The following is an 18,095-nucleotide window of genomic DNA, read 5'->3' on the forward strand; positions in this document are numbered from 1 at the left end:
CCTGAATTATTTCCCCATGGTATTCCCATGTGCTAAAACATAAATAAGCAATGAAACTAAACTATAACAAAGAGATGAGCCTCCGGACTTTCCCGCATTGTGGTTGGTGTTTTAAGATCAGCACAGACATCCAGGCTGGCACGTTTCCTTCATTACCTCACAGCAACACCTGCTGGTGAAACAGTGAAGGCACACCTGCCTGGCACCAGCTCCGGCCGAGACAGCCCCGACCGAGACAGCCACCCACAAGTCGTCTTCTCTCCAGAGGTGTCTCTGTTTCTCAAACCATGATGGGATCGACTTTTCACCATGTTATAGTTAATCTTTTTCTGCTCCTGTCAGCATATCGGGTTGGATATTTGTAATAGGACTTCAATTTAAAGGATGAAATTTTACTCTTCCCATAGTGAAAACCAGCCTGCTTGTGATAATGTAAAATTCGTAATATCTTATTTAGACAAAGGAAATCTGCAAAATATTAATAATAAAGAAACACCGAATACCCTCCCTTGAATTAAAAACCAAGACGAGAATAATTGTACAAGATGACTTCGGCCATTAGGGTGAAAATGTGTGTGCAACAAACATATAGTATATATATGGTTAATGTTACTACTTGTGAGAAGTGGGGCTAGCAATTTTCCCTGAACAGTGTGTGAGATAATAAACTTAGAACTTTTTCTTTAGCAATAATTCTGTCAAGGTTTTTTTTTTTTTTTTTGTGTGTGTGTGTGTGTGTGTGTGTGTATGCATACGTGTGTGTGCAGGTGGACACACTTATGTGCATGTATAGAAGATAGAGGAAGGCATTGGGTATTCTCTTTTTATCATTCTCTGCCTTTCTCCCTTGATAAGGGTTGTCTCTGTGTGATCCTGAAGCTTACATTTAATAATTTATCCTGCTAGGCCGGCAGCCATCAAGCCTCAGAGATTCTCTCTCCCACCTCTGCTTCACACACTGCTGAGGTCACAGGTGTGTAAAGACCATGGCTGGCTTGTCATATGGGTGCTGGGATCCAAAATCAGGTCATTGCAGTTATACAGCAAGCTCTCTCTCTCTCTCTCTCTCTCTCTCTCTCTCTCTCTCTCTCTCTCTCTCTCTCTCTCTCTCTCTCTCTCCCCAAGACAGGGTTTCTTTGTGTAGCCTCGGCTGTCCTGAAACTCACTGTGTAGACCAGGTTGGCTTCAAACTCACAGAGATCTGGCTGCCTCTGCTTCCCAAGTGTTGGGATTAAAGGTGTGTGCCACCACCACCCAGCTACAGCAAGCACTCTTTTTTTTTTTAAGGTTTACTTGTTTATTTAAAGTTTTTTTAAATTTTACATACCATCCACTGTTTTCCCTCTCTCCTCTTCTCCCACTCCCCACCCACTTCCCCCCATCCCACCCCCACCCACTCCTCATAGCGGGTAAGGTGTCCCTTGGGTATTCAACATAGGCTGGTATATCAAGTTGGGGCAGGCCCAAGCCCCACCCCTATGCATCAAGGCTGAGTAAGGCATGGCACCATAGAGAATGGACTCTAAAAAAGCCAGTTTACGTACTCGGGATGAGTCCTGGTCCAATTGCCAGGGGACCCACAATCAGATCAAGCCACATATCTGTCACCCTCATTCAAGGGGCCTAGTGCGGTCATATGCAGGCTCCCCAGCTGTCAGTCCAGAGTCTGTGGGTTCCCACTAGCTTGGGTCAACTGTCTCTGTTTTTTCCCATCATGATCTTGTCCCCTCTCAGCAAGCACTCTTAACCACTGAGCCATCTCTCCAGTTCCTGTCATGAACTTTTAACGGCTGAGCATCCCTCTAGGGATTATGAACCTCTGTGAATGGATATGGCTCTGCCTCCAGTATTTTAATATGAACCTGGTCCATTGCAGATACTCAATTAGAGATGATGGGAATAACACTGGTGACAGGAAGAAGAATCACAGTGATCAGTGTGCTGAGTGCTGTGTGGAGTGTAGGTATTTTATCTGGTCAAGCTTCATTGGCAACGTGTGGCACATAAAATCAGTGTCATAACATGTGGGGAGTCAACTTTCTCTGTTCTTCTGAGACAGCTCACCATTTAGTGGTTTGGATTTTTGTCTCACATAGAGAAAGAAATGAGGTAAATTTATCATAATTAACTGGACAGTCTTTTCCATGCTGTTGCCAACAAGTCAGAAAGGAATCTGGACTCTTGCTGAAACAACATTTTATTTTCTCAAAGATTTTCTACTTAAGTTTCAAATCATTTGAGGTCATCTTGTGGCTTGTGCAAGAGGACTGTATAAAATGTCTGTGGTGGATATTTCCGTCCTTACCTCTGGTTCAGAGAGGGAGAGGAAAGGACAGCATTACATGCAGATTTAATAGCAGGGACAGTCACTGCATCACAGTTACAAGTCAACACTTGCAAAGGGCTCCCCCACGGACCCACAAATAACCACATGAAGTTGAAGACACTCTTGTAGGCCTTCTGTAATACATTGCCAGCTACATGGGTGAAAGATATGGTAACTCACACTGCACTGAGCAATGGATGTGCTTCTGCTTTCTGATACTGGACAAGCAGCATGGTCTGCCTTCACACGGCAGAGAATAAGTCTGGAGAATTATTCGGGACTAGATTCTGACGTTGCATAATATAAAATTATACATGATGTAACTGAGGCAGAAAATAAATTCATCATCCTATGACATACTTGCCTTAGATTTTAATCCAAGGGCCTTGTATTAATTATTTTTTTCTTTAATGTAACTTAGTCTAGGTTCATTTTTGTAGATATTCTTTGTTAGAATAAGAGCATTACTGATTAGACACTATCGAGAGAGAGAGAGAGAGAGAGAGAGAGAGAGAGAGAGAGAGAGGAAGAGACAGAGAGACAGAGAGATAGAGAGAGACACAGAGAGAGAGAGACTGACTTTTACTAATGGAAAGAACTAGAGTTTCATATTTTACATTTAGGTCTTTATTCTGTCTGAAATTAATTTACGTATGTTTTGATATGGACAATTATTTCAACAACACGCACTAAATAGTCTATCCTTCTCCACTGCAAAGACTTCCCACCAGGTCCCCGATTCCCACGATGCCCCTCTACCCACTGCAGAACCATTTTCTCTCTTTTTGCAGCACTGATATGCTGCAGTAATTACTATGACTTCACAGTCATGTTCTCCTTCTGAAGAACTGCTGGAGCTTCCTGACACACTTTATCTGACTTGTTCATTTTAAAATCAGATGTTATCTTTCATCACACTTTCCACTGGTGTTTTATTAAAATTTCACTAAATTCATTGAAGCTTATGTCTTGGCTGCACCAATGTCTCCCATCCATGAAGATGGTATAGTGCCCCACATGTCCATGCTTTATTTGACTACTTTCAAAGTGATTTGTAATTTTATTCTCAAAATGTATACATATAATTTCCTAGATGTTGTGTACAAATCATGTTATATACAATATTTTTCATTCACTTCTGACTATAATGAACATTATAATTTATTTTGGGGTCTAGGCTGTGCTTTCCATTGCCATGGTAAATAGAAATGACATAAAAGTATCTTTGTCTCTTTCCTGGGCTTAGAGGCAGGCTTCTACTCATTCACTATCAAATATATAAATATTCTCCTAATCAAGTTAAGGGACTTCTCAAAGTCTTCTAGTTTGATTTGCTTTTAATCTTATAAGACACTTATGCTGATAGCATGATACCCTCCCTGCTCAGTTTTTACTATGGGGTAATTCAAATAGGAAACTATTTTGTATTCCTGGAATAAATCCAACCAGGTCATTATGCATTTCATAAAATGGGATGGCAACAGTTCCTCCCTCATAAAACACAAGGAGGAACAATGAGAGTCAACAGGTAAGTACCCGAGATCAAGTCTGCACTCAATAAATGTTATATAGTTTCCCTTACGCATTGCTAGAGTCGTTTTCCTAATGTGTTTATTCCTAATGTCTACATCTATGTCCATGACTAAGACAAATGTGCGTTTTCTTTTCTGATAATACCTTTGTCTGGTATTGGTTTGTGGATATATCAGACTTGCAGAATTAGATGGAACATATACTTGTTTTTCAATTTTCTGGAAAATTCAGATAAGATTTTAATGATTTATTCACTGCATTATTTGTTAAAATTTTCTAACAAAGCTAAATGGGACAGAGTTTTTCTGATGGCTGACTTAAAGACACTAGTATAACTGACTTGTCAGTATTCAAGTTTGCAATCACTCTGTACTTTTGTGTGTGTGTTTATTTTTTATTGTGTTTATTTTTTATTAATAATTTTTTTATTCATTTTACATACCCACCACAGATCCCCCTCTCATCCCTCCTCCCGCTCCCCCTCAGCCTTCCCCCCCACAACCCACCCATCCCCTTCTCCAAAAAGGTAAGTCCTCCCACAGGGAGGCAGCAAAGCTTGGTACACTCTGTACTTTTAATTCTTCCAAAAGAGAACCTTTTATAATTTTTCTTCTCATTTCAAGAAGTCATAGGATACAAAATAGGTAAGTGCAATCTAAACAACCTGAACAAAATGAATTTTGTACTTAGATTTAATTAAGCTGTACATACCTACCCAGTAATAAGGAAAAATTGTAAAACTTGGCTTAGAATTATTCAAACATTTTCCTTTAGGGATAAATATACAATCCCATTTCATATAGTTTCTCATAGTTGAATTATAAACATATATGAGGAATTTGATTTGTAATATATGGTACAATTTTGAAAACTATAATCAGTGGACTATGATGAGCCAAGTCTAAAGGTAAACAGTACTGGCACACCAAGGCCCTGCACCTCATAGGGTCAACCTTTGAATTGGTGTTTTGAAGAAAGAGTAGCACTGATTAAGGAATTTATAGTTGACAAAGACCTTGGAAGAAATGCAAACACATTGAAATGCAAGAAGCATATTTTATAAGCCTTGCCCTGGAAAAGCATTGAGCTGAATCCCATGGGGTGGGGGGGAACAGTAAATAGTTTAAAATGTAAGTACTATGTGAAGCTTAAAAGATTGACTTAAAACCAAGAACACAGAAGAAATTGCTGAATATACTAAAATAACTAGCCTGTACGTGTGTGTGTGTGTGTGGGGGGGTTAACAAAGAAAACCTTTGAAGATGTAGTGGAGGAGATTAGTAGAAATAAAGATGTGACTGTGTGGCTGACTGACTTAAAAGAAACAACCTCATTTTAAGGTTGCATTAAGCTTCTAAACAGAGAGACATCCATTTAGTCCTTATGGAGACAGATTAGACCATTATGATTATGATCAGGCATGAGCTATACACTGCCCAGTGCTGACAAGAAAACCAGAGATAACTCAAGAGGGCAGGCCACATGGAAGGGACCAGAGGGCATCCTGCAAAGTGACTCAGAATTAAGTCATTTTTGGCTGAGTCCGTGAACTAGCAGGGAACCTGCTTGTTATGACTGGAGAGGAAAACAATGGTACAGACGTGAGGAGCCATGAGAAGTGATGCTCCGTGTTTGAAAGCTCATCCCACCAAAGAGACCCAAGAGGAAGGCGTTAGCCACAAATGAAAGGCCACAGGGAAAGAACATCTAATTCATCTTAAGAACCAGATACTCCAGAAAGATGTAGGTTTACACAAGAAACAGTGGGTCTCCTGGCACTCAAATATAGGCAGGCTGTCGTAATTGTTACCATCACCATCTTAGCTAATATCCATCGAGAGCAAACTCAGCTGTGGTGTTATGCCATTGTCCGAACATCTCGATTTACACAAGAAGAAACCAGTGCTCAGAAAAATACAAGCACAACCAATATTCAGTAGAGCCGGGATTCAATGGCAGAGGTAGCTTTGAGGTGAAATGGCCAGAGTTTAATTCTAGTCAGCTGCTTGTGTATACAATGACATGGTGGGCATTTGTGGCTTCCACACAGCCCCTGTTCATCCACACAGCAGCCTGCCCCAATTTCTGGGATCCACTCCTTCCTAACTCCCCACTCATGTGGGTTCGCTGCAGTCCATTGCCAGCTCCTTTTCTGAGGTCACCCATGATCTCAGCAGACAACTGATAGACAGTATCTACCTGCAATGATGATGTGTCAGTTCAGAAACAGTCAGGTTGCCAGAGTTGGATCGAACACAGAAAATCAGATTGGATATGGACTCTGTGCAGTCGGTATTCACAGTGATGTGAGCTGGACATGCTGTGGGACGTAAATGCAAAGCAATACAGCAGAAGATGCTTAGCCACAGCCTTCAGGGCCACCACTGAGGCCCACGCTAAGTCAATGGGAAGTCTGATCCACCCATGAACTTTCATGTGCTAACAAAGAGTGGCTCCTCTTCTTCACCCTACTCTTCTTTCCTTCCCTCTTCCTCTTTCTCCCCCTTCTTTCTCTTCCTCCTTTTCCTTTCTCTCCTCTTCTTCCTCCTTCTCCTCTTTTCTTCCTCCTCTTCCTCTGTCTCCTTCCTCCTTCTCTCTGTTTCTCCTCCCCTCTTCTCCCTTTCCTTTCTCTATTTCCCCCTTCTTCTTCTTTATCTTCTTCTTTCTCCTCCTCCTTTTCTTTATTCTCTCCATCAAGTCATTTATAGCAAGGTTTTTTGTTACTTAAAGTGTTACTGTCCAGGAAAATGGGATAATAGGATTTCTGTTTTGCAGTTCTCACAATAATGCTGATCTAGTTTGTTCAAATGGATTAACACAACGTTTGACATGAAAATTGCCAGACTTTATTATTATAAAGTCTTTGTACAGATGTAAGTATCGTCATTGAACAGATGACCACTAACCCTTTTGTAAGAGTAGACGTCCAGGAGAATGAAGATTAGGATACTATAGATCAAATGAGACAGGCACAGATCAAAGACAACAGCCTACAGATTAGGATACTTCAGATCAAAGAAGACAGGCACCGATCAAAGACAAGAGTCGAACGTGGCTACACGGAATGAAGAAAGACCCCCAAGGAGCTCACTAAAGCTGCTCACAGGGAGCATCAAATGGAGACTCGCAGAGCAAAGAACTCACTACTCAGAATCCCTTTTGCTCTGCAGCTCACATGAGCAGAGGATGGAGCTTTATAGTCTTGTCAGCCCTCAAAATCAAAACCCTGGAATACGCAGCCCCAGCCATTCACAGGTCAAGTTACTATTGATTCTCGGGCAATTTTCAGAGTGCCAGATCACATAAACCAAATTATTTGTTTATTTCAAATGCTTGCAGTGCACTTATAGTTGATTTTGTGTTTCAAAGATCTCTTTGTCATTGAAATAACATTCAAAAAGCCTCAAAAGTATGAGCTAAGCTCCTGGCAGCCTGAAAGAGAGAATTCATTTTTATATAAATCTGTTGCTCACTAGTCTACTTCCCATAGTTTTAAAATGCCTGGTGTGTTTGCAGTTTTTATGAATTTTTTTTCAAAAAATATTTTCAAGGTGGTAAAAATAAAAGCATAATTGCTTTTTCTGGACTTGCATCAAATTCAATTACATGTGAAGTAAAATTAGCAATTTGATCCTGAAGCCAAAGAAAATTAGGAACAAAACCTCTGACTAATACCACTAATGGCAAATCTTTACAGAGAAGCACAGGCTGAGTGACACACTTCACCGTCCCTGGTGGTCAGGCATATCTGGGCATCTGGCTGACAGTGGGCTAGCCTGGCCAGGAGTCTGTGGTGACACGGAGGAGGAGCCTCCTTACTTGAGCTTGAGGTGAGGACAAAACCTTCCTCCTTGGCAGACAGTAGGCATTCCAAGAATGCTAGAAGGGGTGGGGTGAAGTGGAGTGTGTGAGAAGATAGGGTGGGATGGGGGCTATGCATAGGTGGACAGTTAATTTCAGGTTTCAGGAAAGGAAAGGGAATACTTTGGTCGTCCCCTCCCCCTCCACGCCCCCCAGCAATGGGGATTGAACCTCTTGCCTTATTCATCTGGGTGAGAGGTCTACCACTGAGCCACACATCTGGAAAGAGTGGACTCCCTATCTTATTGCAAACACAGTAAAAGCAGCGTGGTACCGAAATGAGCAACTGTCTGCCAAGGTGTAACCAAGGTGTAACACCAGGGAGAATGATTGCTGTTCTGCCGCCAGAGGCTGCCACGTGGAACTCCAGGTCCCAGGACTCATGGCTCCTGAAGCTTCAGGTGAGGAATCACATGAGGGCAGAGGCCAGCATTCTGGCAGGACAGCATGGAGCCTCCATATGGCCCCTGTTGGGAACAGTCATGAGGAGAATGCTACCACAGTGTACTAAGCTAAGAAGCCTGGTCAAAAGGATATAGATTGTGGGCTGGCCTGGGTACACTGGGCACAGAGCACATCCAGGACGTTCTTGGAGACTCCAAGAAACCCTCGGACTAGGAGCGCAGGAGCACTTTGCAAGAAGTTGAGCCTGCGGGGTCTGAATAAATCTATGGGCAGCAATGCCTGTGGACCTCATGCATTTTTATCAGTGAGGACTGGGAATATCTGGATGCATACCAAGTCATTTGATATATTGTCCTCTGACCTGAAATACCTTAAAAATAAAAAAAGAAAGAAAGAAAGAAAACAAGGTTTCAGATAGATAAGACCCCCCCCAAAAAAAATATTAGTTTGAACTCTTTGATTCAAATGATGTAATAACAAAGATGTCCTTATATTTATTTTGGTAGTATTTAATGCACTTGTAAATTAGTTTCAAGTCATATTTGAGTTAGAGAAGTCATCATATGCCTTCCTGTGTATTTTTTGTTTTGATTTTTTTTTTTTTTTTTTTTTTTTAGACAAGATTTCACTATGTAGCTCTAGCTGTCCTGGGACTCACTATGTAGAGGAGGTGGTCCTTGAACTCACAGAGATGCCCCTGCCTCTGCCTCTCAGGTTCTGAGATTAAAGGCATGTGCCACCAAGCCTGGCTCTGTGTATTTTATGCAACCAAGGATACTTCTTAATTTCAGAAATGAAAGTAAAGAGTGCTTTTTCATCAACCACTGAGAGACCTGTCACAGAATGAGCTCTCCACAGCCCGGAGTTGGATACTTTGACAGGAACCATGGGCTACACAGCTTTCTGGACTGAGAATCATAGGACTGTCAGGAAGCTCATACTTTCTTATTGACTCTAAGTACTTCATTTTCCAGGTAAAGAAACATACTGAGCTGGCCCAGGAGACATTATGGCATGATCGCAAGTCAACCATCAGCAGAGGCCAAAAAAAAAAACAAAAAACAAAAAACAATCTAACTCACCCCTTTGTGTACTAGGCCTCACTCACAGGGGCCATGAGCAATTCACTGAGTTTCTTTTAAACACATCCCAGCTCAGTTCTTGCACTGTACCTTGGAGTATGCTCTTTATTATCCCTTCGATGTGATCAGCCAGGAGATCGGCCTTGGTGATGGCAGCCAGGGATAGGTAGTTGGACATGTTCCTACACAGCTCCTTGTTACCTCTGTGGAGGAATTTCACTGCGATGGGGACGGCTAGTACCATCACAGGGGTCCGGTTGTAATTCTGAGGAAATATGAGAAGACAACAAACGTTCGTTATTCATCCATCTCAAAACCATTTGCTGGGCTCCTCGACTGCAGCTGTGAAAACACAGACCCTGCCCTGTTAACATAGCCTGCCGCCCCCTTGGTCTCACAGGAAGATTAGGGGCAGTTGATAGCATTCACCGGAGGTACGACCCGTGAGGTGCAGGTTGCTAAGGAGCACCCATTCAGCCTGGAGGTGTCAAGAAAGACTTCTAGAAGAATGGGTGCCTTAGCTGGGACTCAAGGGATGGGTTAGGGTGGCTGGGTGATGGTGAGGTAAAGACTGGAGAAGGAAAAGCCACTGTGGAGGTGCAGAGGTGAGGGAGAACGTGGTCTCCTAGGGAGCTGTGGGTAACTCAGTGTGGCTGTAGTGTTCTACGTAGGAAAATCAGCAGGAACAGGGAAGGCCAATGGACCTGGGTATATACAAGGAGGCTGAAGAGTTTGGAACTAACCCGAGGGCGAACAGGGGTCAAGGGGAGGGACAGAGCATCATTTTTATATTTGAGAAAAACAACCGAAGGAATGTTGATAAGCTTGATGTTTGTTGGAGTAGAATATTATTTTAAGGTGTGTTACTTTTGTTTATGTTGCATTTGTTTAACTCTGTGAGGCTGTGTTACTGTGTCTGTCTAAAACACCTGATGGTCTAATAAAGCACTGAATGGCCAATAGCAAGATGGGAGAAAGGATAGGCAGGGCTGGCAGGCAGAGAGAATATATAGAGGGAGGAATATATATCTGGGAGGAAAGGGATGTAAGATCTAGGAGCCAGAGAAGGAGGGGCACTCCAGGGGCCAGCCACCCAGCTATACAGCAAGCCAAGGAGTAAGAGTAAGATTTACAGAAGTTAGAGGATGGGAAAAACCCAGAGGCAAAAGATAGATGGGTTAATTTAAGGAAAGCTGGCTAGAAACTAAGCCAAGCTAAGGCTGGGCATTCATAAGTAAGAATAAGCCTCCGTGTGTGGTTTATTTGAGAGCTGGGTGTCGGACCCCCCCAAAAAGAGCCAAACAACAACCTATAACAGTTGGTCTTTTAAAATCAATCAAGGATGGACAGATGCAGAAAATGTGATACATACATACATGAATACTATTTGCTCATAAGAAAGAATGAGTATCGTATCATTTTCAACAACGTGAATGGAAGTGGAGAGCACTGTAAGGTGTAGTTAGCTAGACGTGGAAACAGAAATATTACACGTTCTCACAGTGTAGTTAAAAAGGTTAGTTCACACAGATGAACTCATCACTTTAGTCCCAGCTAAGGTGTCCATTCCTCTAGAAGTCTTTCTTGACACCCTCTGGCTGGAACAGGATCGAAGGAGATCAGATAATGGCGCCAAAAACATTTGTATAGGACAAGCACTAATATTTACAGCTTGTCAGGACAAATGACACAAGTTCAAGGGGCAGGAAATACTAGTGGCCTTGACATCATTGCACGTTACAAGTAATGACTGAAACACAGTACACTCTGTGTGTCAATTAAAAATGCTAACATTTTAGTTAATGATATTCAAAAGAAAAAATAAATATAAGGCTAAAACCTGAAGGCATTCTAGATTCTTAAATAATTCTCTTCTTATTTATTCTGTGACTCACCTTAAGGGTCTCCTAAATGCTGCCATCGGCACTTAGCTAATTAGGAGATAATTGTAGATAAATTGTAATATATTCACAACCACCATCCCTACCACGTAGATTGACTATGGGCAGAACTGTTTACATGCAATGTGTTTGGGAGCTGACTTCATAGTGCTGTATCGTTATATTATAAATAAAAGTGGTTGCTTTTCTCTGTGTGAAAGGTACTAGTTATTCCATCCATGGATGGTGCTTTCTACTACTTCCAACAATTCCATGCTTATGGTAGGTCCTCAGTAAACATGGTGGACTGAATAACAAATGAATAAATGTAATTAGGCTGAGATATGGCCATTGCCTATCATCCATGTAAAAAGCTGAACGTGATGTCAGGTGCCTGTAATCCCATCACTGGGAAGGCAGACACAGGAGGATTCCCAGGGCTTTCTACCTGCTAGTCTTGTCAAATTGGTGAGTTTCGTGGTCAGTGGGAGTCCCCGTCTCAAAAAAGGGGGGGGGGCACAGCAACAGAGGAACAGAGGAAGACACCCAGCATCAACCTCTGGCCTCCACATGCAGACGCACACACAGACACACAGAAACATGCGCACATGCATCTAGCACACATACACAGGCAGGGAGTAGGGAGGAAGAAAGAAGATAATGTGGCTACATTATCTTGGTGATGGCTGTCACTGCAAACACAGTGTGTTGGGAAGGGCATGTGACAGAAAACAGACTATGGAGTCCACTCGGGTCTTTGTCACCCTCTTGCTGGCTGAGATGTTACCCAACTCTCCAGATCATTTGTAACAGTGACTGTCATCACATTTTCCCAGTGAGCAGTCTCTGATAAGTCGGTCTCAGGGTAGACACAATATCAACTGACTGGCACAAAAAGACTCTCCAGGCTGCTTAAGGACCAATGACCTTGGAAAGAAGGTCAAGTAATGAGGACACTCCAAATAGGGCATATACTGAGTAACTGTCTAGGTTACTACAATGTCTAGGTTACTACAGTGATCAGATTATGGTCATTGAAGGGAAGCCTGGAGCAGTGGGCAAGGGTGATGGGATAGAAACTTCTACCTCTCCAACAGTAAATGGGTATTTCCTTTTTCTTTAGTAATTGGTTTCTGGGTTTCTGCCGGGGATAGCCACATGATTGCAGACAGCATTTTCCACTTTCTTTGCAATCAGATGTGGCCACATGCAAAGCTTTAGACAATGAAACAAGGAAGGCTTAACGTGTGCAACCTTTAGGCTACTATTAGCATGATGTGACTTGGCTTTTTAATTCATTTTTCCCTTTAAATCTAGTTGGAACAAGGACCCGGTAACAAGGACTGAAGCAGTTGTCTAGGACCATGAGTTAGAAACTCTGTGTAGTACAGAGAAAAGAGGAGCCTCCATATCAGCCCTGGCCTGACACTTCTGAATTGTCTATGAGAGATAAAAATGCCCTGTGTAGTTTAACTGACTTTCTTTGGGGGCCTTTGTTATGGCAGCTGAGCTTGCATTCTGACTAGAAAAGCGCTAAGCCTGGGTCACTTTCATTCTTGAAGCATTCTTAGCAGCTTAAAGGGAATGTTATATTCTTAGATGGTGTGGAATATAACAAACCCTATAATAAAGACCACAGAAGGAACATGAGGCCAAGATTGCCACTGATAAACAGCATCTCTGAGCAACATCACAGTATCTTAGATACAGGGTGGTTAAGTCAAAAAGGACACTTAATGGGAGAAAACAGTGTTGTGACCATTACCATTATGCCAACCAAAACAAAACCAAAGAAAAGGTGGAAAAGGAACTTATTCAATGTCCCCAGTGGCTTTGGGTTAGTGAGACGTTCCTCAAATCTAACTAAAACATTACAATAAAAAAGGGGAAGGTGAAGTGGATAAGGACTTCTAACTCAGCGATACTCTAAGAGAATGAAAAGATAATCCAAAGGACACATATTTGTGATCCATTTATTCAGAAAGGGCTAACCATTACTAGAATATATACAAACAAACAAACTTGGAATCTGTAAGAAGAAGGCATGCAGCCAAAGGAGAAAAGAGACAAAAGGTTTGAACAGATGCCTCACCAGTAAGAACACAGAAGCTAACTGAACACATGAAAATTTGCTCACTTCCATTACAATTCATTTTGGTCTGGGGCTAAATTACAAGGCATCATCGAGAGATGAACTCTTTTCTGAAAGAGGCAAAGCTCTCACATTCAGTTTTGAGTTAGTTTTCTGAGTGGATTAAAACCTGGTGTACGTAGAGGTCCGAACATTCTGTGCGTATCCAGACACCACCTGTTTTAGGGTTTTGTGAATGACCATGACATGCAGTGGTGGGTCCAAGACAGTCAACAGTACACAGTGCCAGTGCCAGTGCCAGATGATGCAGCTGGCCACACTGAGTATGTGAGTCAAGTAAAGGAAATGGTATGGGGTAGCTGAGACACTCAGTGAGTTGGGAGCAATAACTTTGGAACACTCTGAGCCCATAACACTTCCTAAAGTGACAGAAAATGGTATTGTGATGATTTCCTTTCCACCTCCAGACCTCAGCCTCATTAATCCCTGCCCAGTGTCTTGCTTTCCTTCTTTTGGAGATTTCACATTAACTCCTCCTTGAGGATCTTTCTAGTTCTACTGATGGCATTTCTATTTGGTCAGAGTGATTAAGTGACTCAGCCTAGCAGAGAGCCACATTTCCCTGGTTCAAATGATGGCTCAAGAATAAGCCGTGACCAAATTTAATTAAGGAGTCTTCAGAGGACTCTGTGATTGTGATTTTCCTGCTGGATTCAAGGTACTAATAGTTTATGGGTGTCACTATCACGTGACCTCAGTAGGCAGGAGAGAACTTGAATGAAACTTAAGGAAATACAGGATCAGAAAGGCAAGCTGGGAGAAATCAGGTCCTGTTAACATTTGAGTTCCATGTGCCTAGCCCATCTCCATTCGTAAATTTTTCAAAACAAGCCAATTAAATATATTTTGCCTAAGTATTCCTATTTTCCTAGTCACTAGGAACAAACAAACAAACACACAAACAAAATGGCTAATATGTTTTAACTCATTCCTGTATTCCATCAATTTTCCAGATACAGAGTCAAGACCATGGCCTGCCTTGAGAATTCTCTGATGGCTTATCTGATTATCTTGCTCTGCCTTCCCCACCTTCTAGCAAGTATATATGGGCCTGACTGGACTGGCCATTGCTGATGTAGTAGGTCATGAAGCCTCCCTGGGAGACAGGCTCCTCCTTCCTCCCAGGCCCAGCACTCATCCACATAGAATTGCTTGGATCTACTGAGGCCAACTCACACCAAGGGATTTCTAGAAGGCTGACACATAATAGTGAAGCCAAGGGACTCATCTATAGCAGGAGACTTTTTTGGTAAGATCAAAACGTCCCTCTCACATTATCAAGGTACCAAGAGGCCAGGCCAGAAACCAGAGTTTCCCAAGATCGGGTGAGCTCAAAGAGATACTGAAATGTATTCCATCAAGACCACAGTAGAAGCCGGGCGGTGGTGGCGCACGCCTTTAATCCCAGCACTCGGGAGGCAGAGCCAGGCGGATCTCTGTGAGTTCGAGGCCAGCCTGGGCTACCAAGTGATTTCCAGGAAAGGCGCAAAGCTACACAGAGAAACCCTGTCTCGAAAAACCAAAAAAAAAAAAAAAAAAAAAAAAAAAAAAAAAAAAAAAAAAAGACCACAGTAGAACCTGGTTAAAATAGCACACTTATTCTACAATCATCTGTGATGACCAGAACATTTCATCCATCAAATTCAGTCTCTAATACCTGCTCTGATTAACACTTGAGTATGCATGTCAAAATAGTGATCTGTCTTCCTTTTGCTAATACACTCTTCAGGCTGTGGTGTTCAGCAAGGTTTTCACTTTTCTCAATGATGCTATATTGTTGCTTCTTTGGATTCACACTCATGTTAATTCTGTCATAGCACCAGATGCTACCCTAGCCCCAAGTCTGGTCCTGGGCTGTGTTCATAGCCATCCAATCTCTCCATTACATGGAGGCTTCTGACAGTTAAACTTGGCTCTACAACAACTGGTCAAAGCCCTAACATTGGAAACTTCCAAAAAAGAACTTCATGTCAAAGGGACTTTTGTCACATGGAGTCTTTTGCCAAGAGTAACTTGAAAGTAGAAAGGTACATGTCTTCTATTAGAGGAATAGATCTTCAGGCACTTTTAATTTTTTTGTCATTTATTTATTTTTAGACGGAGTCTCACTATGTAGCTCTGGCTGGCCTTTAACTCACTACATAGACCAGGCTGACCTCAAACTCACATAGATTTGCCTGCCTCCGCCTCCCTAGTGCTGGGATTAAAGGTGTTTACTGTGGTCTCAAGCATATTTATGTGTAATGTAAAAAAACCAAAGGGGGTGGCAGCAGGAAGGGCCCTTGCTAACTGTGAGCACAAGACAAACACAAGGAGGGATCAGATGAATGGAAATCACTCTTTTCTGTTTTCATCTCCGGAGTGAGCTAGCCCCTGGCAACAGCACTGAAAGAATAGGCCTTCTGAACCAATCAGACCGTATTCTTTTTAGAACGGTTCTGGATGCCTCTGACGTGTGGATCCAACACAAAATCCTCCCCTCAAGTGTTTAATGTCATCACTAAAAATCAAAAGCAAAACGAACTCCGACACACTCGATTTTTCTGTCTTCTCCCCACATGTATCATTTGGAAATCTCTCAAATGAAACAAAAAGTAAAACATTAAGCAAAGAGTTCGTCTAAATTCTGAGCGGTCACCACCAAAGGCACATCATCTCAAAACAGTGTCTAGACAGCCCCTACCGTATCAAAAGCCACAAGCCCTGCTGAGGACAACAGGATGTGAGTAAAGGGGCTGGAGGCCAGGATGACATGGACAAAGAAGAATCCCAGGCACCCAACAGATAACAAACAAGTTCGCCCCAGCGGCTGAGCTTCATTTCAAAGGCATTCTAATGCAGTAGATCTGGACCCAGCAAGTCATTTTTATCTTTAGAGTTATTTGGATCACAGGGCTGCTAATGGGATGCAGGCAGAGAAAAGTCCTGTGGTCACCATTCTACAACAAATAAACCACTTTAACAGCAGCTGATAATGCCACAGCCTATGACGGAGTTTGGCCCTCGGCACAGATGTGAGCGGGCTGGTGTGAATATTATCTTCAAAGTTCAGAGCTCAGGGAACAAATGGAGGGCACTGCAGTATGGAAATTAACCTACTCTGAGGACTGCTACACCTCACTGGAGACTTGAAACAAGAGGGCCTTGTTCCACGATGCCAAGGATTCCATTTCTCAACTTGATTAGCACCATTTGAGCTCTTGGTAGAGATTTTCCTTTTGAAAATGCACTCTGGGAACCTTTCTGAGTGTTTTAAAACTGGGAAGAATAAAGCAAAGGAGAAGAGATACAGATCTCAGGTGACAGCAACAGAGAGGCCCTTCTGTCCCCAGGGATTGAATTCAACTGGAGCCATAGAAAAGCAACAATCTCAAGAGATGTTCAACTTCACTTATTAAAATGGGGCTCCTTGGATAGTCATCCAGCTTCATCAAACGGACAGACAGAATGCTTGATTCTTACCAGTATAGCTAGCTAGAAATCTAATTGACACAGTTATCTGGTTTTCCCAGTGGGTTCTTGAAAGGTGAGAAGGGAGCAGGTCTGTCTGTTGATTTGTCCCCATTGCATCCTCCTGTTCAAGGACCACATCCAGAAGCCCACTGGAGAAGTCTAGTTGCTAAGGAAACCACAGGATCGTTACTGTTCCTGAGCCCATACATTACTTCATTCAGTAAATGCTACTGAGTACCTACTCTTTGCCAAGTGCTATTTTAGGTGCCAGGACTACCTCCATGTAAAAAGCAAACATAATTTGGGGAGAGTAGAGACAGGCAAACAATCACCAATGGTTGTAATTACTGAATTATAGCTCGTTGTAAAGAGTCAAATGCTGGGTTGGGTGATGGCCTAGTAGATAAAGCACTTGTCACATAAATATGAGGATCCTAGTTAGGGCCCCCTCAAACCCACAGGAAAGCTGGTTAGGTGTGGTGGCTTGCCTATTACCTAGCTATCTCCTAGCACTTGGAGGTGTAGACAGGGGCAAGCTGGTTAGCTCTGGTTTCATCAAGAGATCCTGACTCAATAAAGTGAAGTGCAATGAAGGAAGATACCCAATGTCAACCACAGTGAAGGAAGATACCAATGTCAACCACAGTGAAGGAAGATACCCAAAGTCAACCACAATGAAGGAAGATAACCAAAGTCAAACACAGTGAAGGAAGATACCCAATGTCAACCACAATGAAGGAAGATACCCAATGTCAAACACAGTGAAGGAAGATACCCAATGTCAACCACAATGAAGGAAGATACCCAGTGTCAAACACAGTGAAGGAAGATACCCAAAGTCAACCACAATGAAGGAGGATACCCAAAGTCAACCACAATGAAGGAGGATACCCAAAGTCAACCACTAGCCTTCACATGCACACCAAACACACGCAGGCAAAATAACAATAAAAAGAGAGTGATGCCTTGCAGATGAGTATCAGCTGGAGTTAATGATCACATGGTATTGCCTATATCCCGAATGTGTTTTTATTTTATTTTATTTACTATCTGGTCATTTCTTTTCACCACAACAAAACCACAAGGCAATTACTCCTCTAATCTGTACTTTATAGATGAAGCAATAAAGACACAAAAGTGTGAATTTGTCCAAGATCACTCTACAGGTAAATAATAGAGAAGGGATTGCTTGTTGAGTAAACTTCTAACTTTATACAACCAGTTTCCCCCCATGAGAATTCTGAAGAAAAAATGCTGAGCCATCCGAGGTCCTTTTACTCAAAGCTTTCACACAGTGTTGGCTGGGGAAGCCTACACAAGCAGCGTGTGTGCAATCAAGGAGGCTAGACATTAGGTCCTCTTACAACACAGAAAAACATACACTTCCTGATTCATAGATTACT

The 18,095-nt window shown here is 42.3% G+C and overlaps 1 protein-coding gene across 2 annotated transcripts in view; it reads right to left on the bottom strand.

Annotated features, from left to right (window-relative positions):
- Veph1 (ventricular zone expressed PH domain containing 1) overlaps positions 1 to 18,095 on the bottom strand; it is a 198,172-nt gene that overhangs the window by 168,565 nt on the left and 11,512 nt on the right. For both annotated transcript variants that reach the window (XM_059264718.1, XM_059264717.1), the window contains exon 3: positions 9,298 to 9,472. In XM_059264718.1, coding sequence (XP_059120701.1) covers positions 9,298 to 9,472 — 175 coding nt within the window. The remainder of the gene's footprint in view (positions 1 to 9,297; positions 9,473 to 18,095) is intronic.

Source organism: Peromyscus eremicus, chromosome 6 (assembly GCF_949786415.1).
Source record: "Peromyscus eremicus chromosome 6, PerEre_H2_v1, whole genome shotgun sequence".
Classification (NCBI taxonomy): Eukaryota; Metazoa; Chordata; class Mammalia; order Rodentia; family Cricetidae; genus Peromyscus; species Peromyscus eremicus.